At 42.1% G+C, this 14,340-nt stretch overlaps 1 protein-coding gene across 1 annotated transcript; it reads right to left on the bottom strand.

The window, feature by feature from the left end:
• Positions 1-6: 6 nt before the first annotated feature.
• On the bottom strand, positions 7-2,583 carry LOC118339395 (frizzled-7-A-like). The gene is given in 2 exon segments (XM_035677000.1): positions 7-898; positions 900-2,583. Coding segments are annotated over 2 exon segments (1,704 nt in total). The 5' UTR covers positions 1,863-2,583; the 3' UTR covers positions 7-157.
• Between the last annotated feature and the right edge of the window lie 11,757 nt (positions 2,584-14,340).

Here is a 14,340-nt window from a genome sequence, read left to right as displayed (position 1 = left end):
AAAACAACAAAAACAAAAACAAATCCGTCCAGAAATAGTATTAAAATGAAAGCTATTTGACCTCATTTTTACACGGTTATTATAACTTCTCCCCCCCAAAAAAAAACAAAAAAAAAAAACAAACTCCGCTTTGTGTCTTTTTAAATCCTCCTGGCCGTTAAACCGTTGTCTCTCCATGGTTACCGTTGCTAAGGCGCTTGTAGAACCGCCGCCACGACTGAAGCGTCTTCCCGGACCAGACCCAGAAACCCGACGTGATCCCGACGATCATGGTCATCAGGTACTTGATCATGAACACGGTGAAGTCCGGGGTCATGGGGGCGAAGTTGTGGACCGGGCAGGGCACGGCGAACCGCTTGCAGGTCTGCATGTGCCAGGTGCGCTCCCAGTGCTCCCTGAAGGCCTGCTCGTAGAAGTAACAGGCGATCACGATGGTGGCCGGTACCGTGTAGAGGACGCTGAACACCCCGATCCGGACCATCAGCTTCTCCAGCTTCTCCGTCTTGGTGCCGTCGTGCTTCATGATGGTGCGGATCCGAAAGAGGGACACGAAGCCGGCCAGGAGGAAGGACGTGCCGATGAACAGGTAGACGAAGAGCGGGGCCAGCACGAACCCGCGGAGGGAGTCCACGTTGAAGATCCCGACGAAGCACACCCCGGTCAGCACGTCCCCGTCCACCTGACCCATGGCGAGGATGGTGATGGTCTTGATGGCCGGTACCGCCCACGCAGCCAGGTGGAAGTACTGGGAGTTGGCCTCGATCGCCTCATGGCCCCACTTCATCCCGGCAGAGAGGAACCAGGTCAGGGACAGGATCACCCACCAGATGGAGCTGGCCATCCCGAAAAAGTACAAGACCATGAAAAGGATGGTGCAGCCCTCCTTCTTCGTCCGCCGGGGCCACCGTCCGGTACCCGTCGTCCTTGAACTTGTCCACGCACACTACTTTGTCCTCCAGGAAGAACCCGGCGGCGTAGGCCACTGCCACCATGAAGTAGCAGCCCGACAGGAAGATGATGGGTCTCTCGGGGTACCGGAACCGCCTCATGTCCACTAAGTACGTGAGCACTGTGAATAAAGTGCTCACACAGCACAAAATGGACCAGATCCCGACCCACAGCCGGCCGAACTTCACCTCGTCCTCCCGGAAGTACATGATCCCGGTGGGTTTGTTGGGCTCGCACGGGGCCCCGCAGTCCTTGACCCCCATGAACCGGTACCCCAGGTAGGAGGGCACCTCCAGCTGCAGGGGGCAGGAGAACTGGTGGTGCTGGTTGTGCGGGGGCGGGCGCTGGTTGGGTCGACCCATGTTTGGGGGAAGGGTCACCGGTTCGGGTGCGAACGGGGACGACGAGGAGGCCGGGCTGCTGGGTTCGGACGTGTTCTGGCCCACGCAGATCTCACCGGCTCCGTGTACGGGGAAAGCCTCGCAGCGGAGCCGCTCCGGCCACTGGAACCCGAACTTGTTCATCAGGGCTTCACAACCCTGCCGGGCCCGCTCGCACAGGGACCGACACGGGGGGATGGCCTGCTCCAGAACCGTGCATACCGGCGCGTACATGGAGCAGAGGAAGAACTTCAGGTCCGCGGAGCACTGGACCTTCACCAGCGGGTAGAACTGGTGCACCTCCAGCCCCGCGTCCTCCTGGTTCGTGTGGCCCAGGAGGTTCGGCATGATGGTCTGGTTGTAGGCGATGTCGGTGCAGAGCGGGATGGAAATGGGCTGGCAGAACCCGTGTTCCGGTACCGATATCCCGCTGTCGCTGTTGTAGTGCTGAGCCGAACACAGCGAGGAGAACCCGAACAGGAGCCACATGATCCGCAGCAGCACGGAGCCAGCGGTGGACCCGGCCGCCGCCATAGTCGAGGAGGAGGAGGTGGTGGAGAGGAGAAGGAGAGAGGGAGAGAGAGGGGGGGAGGGAAGGAAGGAAAAAACTTTGATCCAAGTAGGGCGACTTGGAAAAAAAAAAAAAAACCGCTCGAAAAAGCAACGAAAATCTACATTAAACGCGGCAACGCGGATGGTACAGTCCGAGTAAACCGAGCCGAAATGGCCGCAGTCGTGTTTCTAACTGGTGTTTAGTGACGATTAATCCGAAGTTAACGTTCGTCGCGTCATGACTTCTTGATGGTCTTTGTAAGTGACTCCGAGCAGTCCACTCTCACTCCCAGTCCAGAGGGGGGGGGTGGGAAGCGGAAAAAAATATATAAATCCCACTTAAAGTCCCATTTTCTTCGAAGTAAAGCGAACCAAGATTATTCCAGGCGTCGTAGCGCTCACCCGTGGTGGTTTCGGCGCTTAGAAACAAAGATTTAAAACTTAAAAAGTCGTATATTTCTATCGGTTTTGTGTTTTTTCTCCCCCCTCTCGACTTGACTTCACACGGAGCGACGGTTCACATGCTGAGCAGTTGGAAGTCCAGAGGCTCGCTCTCCTCGCTCCGTGCGGATTCCACCGGTTTCCAGGCGCCCCCCTCCATTCACAAGACCCCCCGACAGAACGCAGGGCGCCTTGAAACCGATGCCGCGTCTCAGCCAATCAGAGCGTTTGTTTTCCTACAGGATTCGATCTTGATTGGTCTCCACTCCCTATGGAAGGAAAATGTGTTACAGTAATTACATTACACCAGAGATTTTACACAGAAAATAACTCATTTTATAGGATACGTTTCTCGAGTTTTTTTATAGACTGCTTAAATTCATAGCTAAATGAAATAAAATAGACTTTTTTCTTTAATTTTTACAAAAAAAAATGTCATATTCTTCTTGTAATTCTCTCTTTCGTGTATATTTCATGTTTATACATTTATTAAAAAACAAACAGGGTTTGGAGGTTTACTTTTGAAAATGTTTTGTCAGTAACCTAATCCAAGTTTCACGACATTAAAGTAACTTTTACGTTACTTTTGGATTACTTCAAAACCAAATGTGTGGATAAAAATAGGAGAAAGGAAACGTCAATAATAAGTATTGATGCATCTCTATAAAACAACAAAACAATGGAAACGGAAAAACTGGAAATGTAACTAAGTGTAACTGTAATGGATTACAGTTACACTTCTTTTATGTATTCTGATTATGTAACTAACAGAGTAATCCGTTACTCCCCAAGACTGAAAACAAAGGAAAGGATGAACATTTTTAACCTTTTTTTATTTTAAATACACCTAAAGTACAACGTTAAAATGTAACATAAAAACCTGCAAAACTTACTTTTGTCAGGAAGAGAATAGCACAAGGAATTACAATAGGATTTATAGGAAACACTGAATTGTTGCCCTCGTCTCATATTTTAAATATAACAAGATATATATGTTAATGAAGTTAAACTGAGATGCCGGTTAAATCTGATTATCAGGTATACAAACACACATCTTTGCAGACCAGCTGTTCAGTTTCTGATACTTGCAGCAGGATAAAGCACATTATTCCATTACTTCCCTCCCTGTTTCACCACCCTTCATCTTCTATACAAGCAATAACACAGGGAGTGTTTTAAGTCTATGAAGTTTTAAGCATTTTGCAGCTGTGAAGTCGAGCTTTTCTCCCTCTCCTCTCTGAATCTCTACACACAGTCACTCACTGTGTGTTGGACATGTAAACACATTGCAGCACAGTGAGCAAACCATGAAAAAAAAAAAATGCCCAAATGGATTCCAGCATCTTAACCACTCGACCGCAGCCAGCACCGCAAGTACCTGTTGCTGTTTACTGCTTAAAGTGTTTCATTGCAAATAATCAGACGCAGCTCCTGAACTGATCTGTATCATTGTGGGAATAAACAGAAAACAACAGGCGAAGCAGGCGGTAATTTGAACTGACAGCGTGATCGATCTGCCCAGAGGCGACCAAGTGTGGGAGGTAGGAGGTTCCTGGTGGCCTTCCCTGCATTTGGTGTGTTTCTACCCTGAGTGGGATAAAAGAGGGTGGGGGTAGGTTGCAGTGGGGGAAGGGACAGGAAGAAGAGAGAAGGTCGAAGAGGGCAGGAGGGGGGGAGAGAAAAGAGAAGGAGAGAGAACTAAAACAGGCAGAAAAGCTGAACCAAAAGGGAAAAAGTCACTAGTTCCCAGCTGTAAATTTAAAAAAGAGAAAAGAGAAGTTAGATTGAATCAGGCCAGAAGATAATCTGGATCTGGAGTCATCAACTCATTCAAGCTAATGGTTATTCCTCGAGTCTTTGTGCTCCATGTGCCTCAGTTCACCATAATACAACTAAAAAAGAGTGGGAAAGTGGGTTGGACTTTAAGTCTGTCCTCCAGGACAGGGTCTACTTTGTCTCATTCAGCAACTAAGCAAAATAACATGACATGCTCAATTTCCGAAGGCGCAATTCTTCGGCCTCTTTTGTTCAACCTTTTTTACGCGCTTCAGTAAATATTCTTATCCCAAGTAAATTAAACAAATAAGGAAACTGCATCCTTTAGCTTTTTAAAAAGAGAATAAAGGCTGATCTTCAGTGATCTCTCGTGGTGTAAATCATCTAAACAGGTCATTAAATCTGCTCACTAAAATAGCAAAAATCACATGATTCAGGTCCAGGACTCGTCCGTACTTCTTTTCTTTTTTCTAGCGTGCAGGACAATTGTAATCTCCCATAAATCTCCACTTCAGCTTCTTCAGAGTGCCGCTGCTGCTTCTGTGGTCAAAACAGGTCACAACAGTTCTCTGGTCTTAAAAATATAACTCTATATATATATAAATATTAACTCTCATTCCCAGAGTCCAAAGTAGACATATAAAGAAGCAGTGTTGAGTTATTGTGTTGTGAACACTTGTTGACATGCTTGCTTCACATATCCAGCAGTTACAGAGCAACATTATAAATAATCTGAAGTCATGTTTCTGGCCAACGTTCACTCTCCTTTTAAGCTCTGTTTCTGGGGCTCTAGCTCCTCCCTGCTGGCTCTTTAGCTGCTAAATGCTCCACAGTGTTCACCAGCTAGTCGCTGCCTTTGTTTTATCTGTTGTTTGATGCTGAACAGGTAGCGTGCAGTGGCCAAGAACTACGCTGTGAGAGCAATGAGACTGAACCAAAAACAGCAATTTTGTGGGCTGGACTGCTGAACGATGAACTGAAACTCATTATAAAGCTCTATGAAGCTGAGGCCAGCTGCAGATTCAGGTGATAATACTGTAGTTTAATCACTATATGAGGACCCCTTTCACAAAATAAAATATTAATTATAGCTGCTTTGACTACCTTTAAAACCAGGTTATAAACTTTCATGTTCTCCCTTTGGCTTAATCTTGTACTCACATTACAGTGTGTTTAATTCCCTTCTTTTATATCTCTTCTTTTTGATCTTTTACTTTAAAAATAGTTTATATTCTTTAACTTTGTCTTTTGGGGTTCTTTGTTTGTTATCTAAGGTGATTTATAGGTCATGTTAATTACTTTGAATTGCCTTTTGTGAATGAAATTTGCATACTTGTCACTTATACAATCATAGCTTAACTTAAAAGGTGTGAATAGTTTGTCTGTCTACACAAAATGTGTTAGCCAGTGATCAGGGTAGAGCCCGTACCTCTCCCCCAGGGCATTCTGGGTATAATAAGGGGGATCTGCCTTCCTACTTTTGGTTGTATCCACGTACGACATCAGCTGGTGTCCCCAGTGTAAATCCAGCTGGGAACACTTGTTGCATGATTCCTCTCTGTTTCCAGTGTGTACAATTCAAAATAACTTTCTAATAAGAAAGCAGACGAGGGAATTCTTAATGCCACCTGGAACTGTATTCAATAAAACTGTACAACTTAAGTTAAAAGATGCAGACAGATCTTCTATCAATCTATAACCTTGTTAGCAAAGTGCAGCAGGATAACCTCATCGGCAGCTGTGTCGCTCTCCATCCATCTACCAAACCTGTGTTTCTACTATGATCTATGCACACTGGCCCACCCAGCAATACACTGAAATGCAGATTGTATTGATGAGGAGGAGGTTGTTCCACCAGAAACTGTCAGGTGGGAACAGTTTGTTTACTTTCCAGGATCCTTTGTAACACAACCACTGTGGAGGTGACCTCTGTGTAAAGTATGCTAAGAAAAGACATTATAATGACATGAATATATGAGCTGAAGGACACACTTTATACACAACGACTATAAGAAGGGAGCCTCAGATTAAGTTTAATTATCAATCTGAAGGATGAGTTTTTTGGCCACTACCTCAGAGGATTGTTTCACTGGTTTGTTGAGGCTCAGTATGCGCAGCTGATGGACAGCTGTGTAATAATTAAGGACTGCAGGTATTGAAGCTATTGATGTGGTTAGTACACTGATTTCCCAGGAGAGTACTGGACAACGCACCATCTTGTACGCAGCTTGTTCCTTCATCTCCAGTGGCCCGTGGTCTGTCTGGTATGTGTTCGGGGCATTCAGGCAGCGTTCAGGCAGACAGGCTCAGGGCCTGGATGAAGAGTCATGCACTGTGGCTTTTCAGGAAGCTCTTCACATCTATTCTGAACCTGTAACAGTATGTGTTATAAGGTGTTTTAGTACTATAGATCTAGTACTCTACTGGTTGTGTATCCATACTTTTAATGATCATTGTGGAAGATTTGTTTTTTTTTAGATGCTCTTCTGATGCTAATAGTTTGTTAAACCTCTTAAACCAAACTAACCATAGCTGTCCACCACAGGCACAAACATGAAAAAACATTTCAAAATCACAGTTAATAATAAAAGCAAGATCACAGACTTTTAAAGCTATAATATTAGTCACATTTCCACATCGAAATGTCTATAAACATTACATATGTTATATATTGTGTTGAGTTGTACTTACATTATCAAAAATGTCTCCAACAATTCTAAAACCAAGAGAAACCTGTAATTCCTTTGAGGTAACGGTGTGTTTCACTGGTCGCCTCTCAATGGCGTCATATCCCCTTTGAACATGTGTTATAGTTGTCTGCTAGAAGTTGTCATAAATGGACTAATATACACAGTTTTAGGCCACATTTTCTACAAGATCTTGGTTCTTTTTAATAATTCGATATCATATTTTAACCAGAAGAAGGCTTTCAGGATCAGAGAAACAAGCTGAGCTAACGTTAGCAGCAGCTCGGCTGGCGGGTCGATCAGTGTCGGAGAAACACAGATTTTTAAGGTGAAACTGCTTTATTCAATGTTTTTTTTTTACAAGTTTTGATCAGGAGGAAACCTCTGTGGATGATTCGGTTCCTGTTAAAAACCTCCTGAACGACGAGAATCTGACTGCAATGGTGGTGAAGACAACAACTCCCATGATCCGACGCTACTTCACAATTAAACATCATCTGTTGTTAGGTTCATGCTGTGAGAGACCCCCCATAGCGGCAGACATATTGTACGTTTAAATGGGCTTGAAATTACTTTGATCTCTCTCACTCCTGTGTTTTCATCCCTGCGGTGTAAAACGCAGCAGTTAGTAGCCACACCAGGTCAAATGGACACACTTCATTCATCGTGTTTAACTGTAGCTGTTTGTTTGTGTGTGTGTGTGTGTGTGTGTGTATTTATGTAGATGGTGTCTGCAGTGGTCAAGCAGATGTGGGAAGTCCAGCAGGAATCCAGACAGTCAGTCAGTGTTTGGTCTGCGGTCTGCTGCAGCTGGACATCTGCTTGAGTCATAAAAAAAATAAAAAAAAGTGTTACACAAACAACAACTAGATTTACAGTAGACCAAGGTGAAATAAACAAAACAAGACAGATTCTGATGGTTTTGGACTGTGCTTGCTCAGTTCATGGATAGCCAGAAGCGTGACCGCCATGCAAAGTATTTGAGCTACCGTGTGAAACTCAATACTGAACAAGTATTTAGATGTGGAGTGGAGGTTGAACAACACAAACCCTTTTTTGTTTGGTCTGAGGAGGCTTTTCAAATTTGAGGAACGTCTTACAGGACACGATGGCTGACCAAGTCGGTCTGACCGGCATTAAGTGTTTTTGTAGAGCGAGCTTTAAAGGTTTAACGGTCTGTTTATGTTCATGTGTGATTTTAAAGTTAAAGAAAATAGTTATTCAGCCAATACTATAACCAATAACCAAACCCTTTGCAGAAGAATTTCCCAAAACATCATTATTATTATGCACAGATGCTATAATTTAAGAATAAAACATAATAATATAAATGTCCCATTCTCAAAGGATTATTTATTGGTCCCAAAAGTTACATAAATTTGTCTCTTTTGGGGGATTTTATTGTAGTTGCATTTGCATTTGAAATATGTAGAAACTACATTCTAGATCTGATTTGTAGTAATTTATGGTGTACACACACATAATGTATATATATATATATATAAATATACACACACCTATACATTATATATACATAGACTTTACATTACTACTGATCATTTTCCAAAGCAAACCCATAATCATTTTGGACTGTGAAAATCAACATATTAACATGAAAACTGTTCACTGTTTTATCAGAATTGTCTGCTGCACCCCCTCCCTATGTATGTATAACAGTTGTTCACATGACTGTGTGTATGTGTAAGGTGTCGCTCGCAGTGACAAACCCACAGCAAACTCTGATAAAGACACTGTATGCTGCCTGCCCTGCACCAAACAGCAGACAAACAAAGTTAACAACTAGCTGGTGCACATAGTGGATTATTTAGAAGCTAAATATTCAGATATTTCTTTCATATAATATTATAACAATGATTATATTGGATTTATGAATGCAAGCACAACTCCAAAATAATGCTAAGATTGCTCCATATCTACTGGAAGTCTAAATAAACAAATGTTTGCTAACATATTCACCAACTTAACTCAACGTCATTGTAAAAATAAACGTACATTCACTCCCCAAACCCCAAAAACTCAAAGGATAATAAGAAAGAGGGTTTTTTCCTATCAAGGTGAGTCAAGCACCCACAGAGCAAGTCGTCATGGCAACAACAATTGAGGAAAAGCAGAAAATAGACCAGACGAGCTTTAAACATATCGGGAAAGAGCGTCTGATTGGCTGAGGGGGATTATGGGATGTCAGTTACCTCAGACTCAGGATGCATGGCAACGCATCAGGATGAGTGACGGGTGTTGTGAATATGGCAGCTTCACAAAAAAGGGTTAAAACATACAAAATAAAAGACTAATTCTATCGGTTTCTTCATTAGGCTGTCTGCTGCCTGGTTTCCTTGAGTGTGAGTGTGTGTGTGTGTGTGAGTTACGGGTTGGTGTATATATATATAGCATTATAGAAGTATGTGTGGGACACCCGTCTGAACTGGGGGAGGGGAGATCGACCCTAAGAAGTCAGCAGAGAGAGAGAGAGGAATGCAGGCAGCTGGTTTGTGTCTGTCAGTGCAACACAGAGAGCCTACAGTACTGGACTACTCATACGCACACACACACACACACACACACACACACACACACACACACAGTGATGAAAGAACGGTTTATTTGGCACCACAGAGTGTGTGTTCGGCCCAGAGGCCCGGCAACAGGAAGCTCACTGACCGACATCTCAACTACTTGAACAAAAAACGCCATACGAGAGAGTGTGGCCAGAAAAAATCCAGTGCGGTAAATTACAAAATGTCGGATGTAATAACAATATTAAATATAATCATATCATATGTGTGTGTGTGTGTGTGTGTGTGTGTAGGTCAGTCTTGTTGTATTCATGCTCCTGACACAAGTAAGTGGACTGTTCAGCTTTCTGATTTATGGCTTTAAGATGTTATTTTTAAGAACATTTCTTGGGATTTGTTGACTTTTCACCTCAAAATCTTTTCTGTTCTGTTACTTATCAACAGTGTTGGGCTAGTTACTCAATAAATGTAATTTATTACCCATTATTTATTTACTTATTGCTCCCTGCCAACAGTAATTACGACTACACACTACACAAAGTTGGTAATTGTGTCCTTTTCTCCCCAAAATTCTGATTTATGATGATTAAAATCCAGTTTTGTTCATTAAAATCAAAGTAATTTAATATGTCCAGCAGCTCAATATAAACATTTGCATTTTCTAAACAAGGATGTGACTGTAATATTATCACTGACATTTATTAATATTTACTTACATTATTAGTTAATATTATTACTACTTATTATTATTGCCTTAGTTAAATATTGCCACGATAAATTCCTGCACATTAACTTACAATATTACATTTTTATGGGCAAAAATGCCTGACAAAGGTCTGGTACTGAAATGCTGCAAATAAATGTCACACTGCAAGTTAGAATTTATCTTTTATTTCTTTATTTATTGAACTATTGGCCTGTTGCTACCAGGGAATAAACACAACAGTATGAGAGGAGTCTCATATCAGAATAATAAAGAGTCTGAAGCCTCTGTGAGGCAGAGCTTTGAGTTAAATGTTAATGTCAGTGCTCACAAAGATGCTGATCTGTTGTACGAAAACCAAAAGTTCAGGCAGACTATCTGTAATTTTGGAGTGAGGTCATTGGGAGAAAGAAACCAGAGGAGCTGCAACCTCAGTAATGACAATCGTGTGGGAGATGAGTATCATATTTTGTTTGAATGTAAGAATGTAAGCATAATTAATTACAGAGAAACATATCTGCCAAAGTATTATTTCAACCACCCGTCTATGTTTAAAAGAGTTTTGTTATTACAATTAGATAAAGTCTAAAGTTATTTGTAAACTTGGTGTAACATTTGTTGTACTTGTGCTATCATTTTGTTATTACTGTATATTCTGTTTATGCTCTGTACCATGTGATTTTGGTCATGAGCTACAACTAAATTATATTAAATTAATATTTATACAATGTTCATCATCTTAGTTTAACGTGTTATCATGCTAACATCCCTCAGAAGCTTTGGAGGTATTTTGTAAACAAACAACTGGACAAATTGGAGTTTATTTTACCTGATGAAGACATTTATATCTACAGAGCGAGCGAGTCCTCTTCTACGGAGGACGCCATGTTGCTACAGTAGCCTAGAATGAACAAACCAGACTCCTGATAAGGCCTTTTGTGTTTTTGTTGTTGAGTTTCATGGCCACCGTAGTTTCTCCAACACACAATCTGCAACTACTCCGCTACATGCTGCTAATTCCTACACACCGTTTGTTTTAGATGATTTAATGTAAAGTAGAAGAGCACTATAAAAATAGAAACATGTTTACGTTACATTACAATACAGCAGAGAACAGTAATATTCCAATATATAATAAGTAATTGTATATAAAACATGTTATATTAACATTAACTCACATGGTGTGTTGACATAATGGCACATGGTGAAGTAGTATAAAAGTACTCAGTGACAGATGAGGATCAGTGAGTTCAGTTCAGGTCTTAAATGTTATAGAGCCGTAAGACATGTGGGTAGAAGACTGTCCTTGGGCCTGCAGGTTCATGCTCTGATACTGATACCATCTGCCAGATGGCAGCGGGGTAAACAGTTTGTGCACTGGGTGGCAAGAGACCTCGATTATCATTTGGGCTTTCAACACAGACAACATGTTTGATAAGTGTTCTGGCTGTCGGGGAGCTCCCTGCCAGCAGTCTGCTCTCCTGTTGTCACCACCCTCTGCAGAGCTGTAGTTGTAAGCAGAGAGCTGCCAAACCAGAGATGAAACCAGTCGACGGCGCGTCTTTAAAAGGCTTCGGCCGCCTGAAAAAGTGGGCAGCTCAACCACAAACATAAAACCTGAAGGGACTTGAAACAGGAGGGATGTGGTTGCGTTCTGCAGCTTCATGGAGTCCACTATCTTGCCCTTTAGTCTTGTTGCTGTTGAGCTAAAGGTTGTTGTCACAACACTCGACTAGGACTTCGACTTCCTGCCTGTTTGCTGATTCGGCACCGTTACTAATGAGGCCTATAAAAGTTGGTTGTATATTCTATTAATCTGCCAATATTGCATGTAGCAGGCAGCCCCGGTGGAGTCCAGTTGTTGGGGTCAATGAGGAGGAGGTGAAGGATATAGCTTCAGAGGGAGGCATCAAGTCCCAGGTCCATGTCAGCAGGGGGATTACACTCCCCTGGACTTAATGCATTGTTTTTGGCCAGGGAGTCGGGGGCGGATCCAGAGAAATATTCATGGGGTGGCCCGAGGCTGGCCTGGAGACTTCAAGGGGTGAATATATGCTGATTTAATCTCAAACAATCATATATATCAATATTTATTTGAAAAAAGCTCCCAAATGAAGGTATTTTAACAAAAAAACATCACATTACTGTGGAAATATCTAAATGAGGCATTAGAAATCAATAAATTGTTTTCCATTGAACCTAAAGTAACTTAATTAAATTAATTAATGTGTTGAATTTGACACCAAACTGGAGGTTTTTTAGAGGTGATCGCTGGCCAACCCCTGCAGATCAGATCCCGTCTGCAGTGACTTTGTGATAAGTTCCTAAAACATCTGTCAGCCAGCAAACAGTCAACTGTGCGGTCACTCAACACTGGACTGGTTTGTCCTGTTTGAGTCTTTGTTTGTATGCTTGGAGCAGGAGAATGGAGATATGATCTGGCAGGGTGGGGGAGCTTAGCAGTGGTCCAGTGTTGCGTTCACCTTCCTATGAACACGCCTGTAATATTCTTGGCAGAACCTTCTTTTAATTTTTTTTATGTTAGCCCTGTTGGAGCTGAAGCTTTTGGGCTCTCTCCAAACCGTTGATAGTATCATTCAGTTCATCCATGGCGTCAGCTTTTCCTGCTTGTTGTGGAATGTAAACTACAGTTAGAATAATAGAGCTGAAATCTCAAGGGGAGGCGGAAGAATCTCAAGTTATTAACTATCAAAATAAGAGCCTTCCACCTCCGCTGAGAGCATGTGTGAGGGCTAATGTTGCTACATCAGATCCGGTCGTGGCAGGAGAAATCAGGCTGTTGGCCGTAATGAAGTGTTCGTCTAACTCGTGTGGAGGGGCCGAGCATCTGTGGTGGAGGAAGTATTCAGATACTTAAAAATACTAATATGTAAGTATGTAAGTATAATCAGGAAAATAAAATAGTTAAAGTACTCAATGCAGAAAAACTATTACATATTATACCATTGGATTATTACTACTCGTGTACTATAATGTAAAAGCAGGATTTAAGTGTTGTAGTTAGTTGAAGTGGAGCTATTTTATTACAGGACTGCAACTAATGGTTATTTTCATCATGGGTTCATTTGCTGATTGTTTTCTCGGTTTGTAAAATTTCTGAAAATAGTGAGAAAAAACACAAAATACACAACAAAAACACACAATTATGTGAATATGTGTTTTGTGAAGCTGAAACCATGAAATGTTTTTGTATTAAAAACGATTAAAACTAATGGTTTCAGCCGTGCTCGTTTATACTGTTTTGGGCTGTTAATTTACTATAAAATATCATAACTTATAAGCTCTGTATGTTCTGTGTGCAGAAATCTTGATTTCTAAAGTAATTAGTAACTAAAGCTGCCAAATAATTGTAGATAAGAAAAGACCATTTGAAGTGTGTCTCACTCTAAGCTTAGTAAATATACTAAATGTCCTCCACTGCTGAGCATTAGCCCAAATCATGCTTTTAATTTAAGTTTAAAGAATTTCTGTGTCCTGAAAAGACGCGTTAACTCAAGATAATTCATGGTTTGATGTCTGTTGCGGGATCGTAAGTTTAAAGGCACAGAGTACAGAAGTAGTTTAGGAAAGTAACCATAGCAACAACACTAATGCTGTATATGTGACCTCTCAGATAGAGCGAGCAACACGGTAAAACCTCTGTGACTACACACACAATAGTCCTTTACTCCCCCCTCCCCCACAGCACACACACACACACACACACACACCAACACACACACCAACACACACACACACACACACACACACACACACGAGTTTGTGGTCACAACCACACCATCTACAAGCATCTATAAGGAAACCACAGGAGCAGAGTAATCACTGTATTGATGAAAGTAGACTTTTTCCTCATGGCTTCTTTGGGGGATTTTTTTTTTGTATATACCACTCGTCCTATATCACAAACAGACCCTAAAGTTTTCCATTTCCACAAAATTACACATAATGAAGTGCAATTTAAATAGCAGTATTTTTCTCCATTGCACAATCAAATTGTTTAATATGACTTGACTGAAATGAAGGTATGGGCCATATATGTAGTTAAGAGATGAAATGGAAAATGATACAAGAGAGGGAGGAAAAGTCAAACACACAGTAATGAAAATGACTTACAGAGAGCGGCCATCTCTTTGGGCAGGTCAGCACCAAATCTGCCAAACAAGCTGCTGTTGGCCAGCAGGTCGAAAGGGGAGTGACTTCTCATGGAGTTGAAGGCGAAGGGGTAGACAGCAGGTGGGAAACCGGTCATGTGACCCACCTGCTGTTCCCTGTTGGTAGCCATGGCGACAGAGCACACC

This window comes from Morone saxatilis, unplaced genomic scaffold, assembly GCF_004916995.1.
Source record: "Morone saxatilis isolate NCDOM2014 unplaced genomic scaffold, NCSU_SB_2.0 Contig5, whole genome shotgun sequence".
Lineage (NCBI taxonomy): Eukaryota > Metazoa > Chordata > Actinopteri > Moronidae > Morone > Morone saxatilis.
This window is presented reverse-complemented; position numbering and strand designations above follow the sequence as displayed.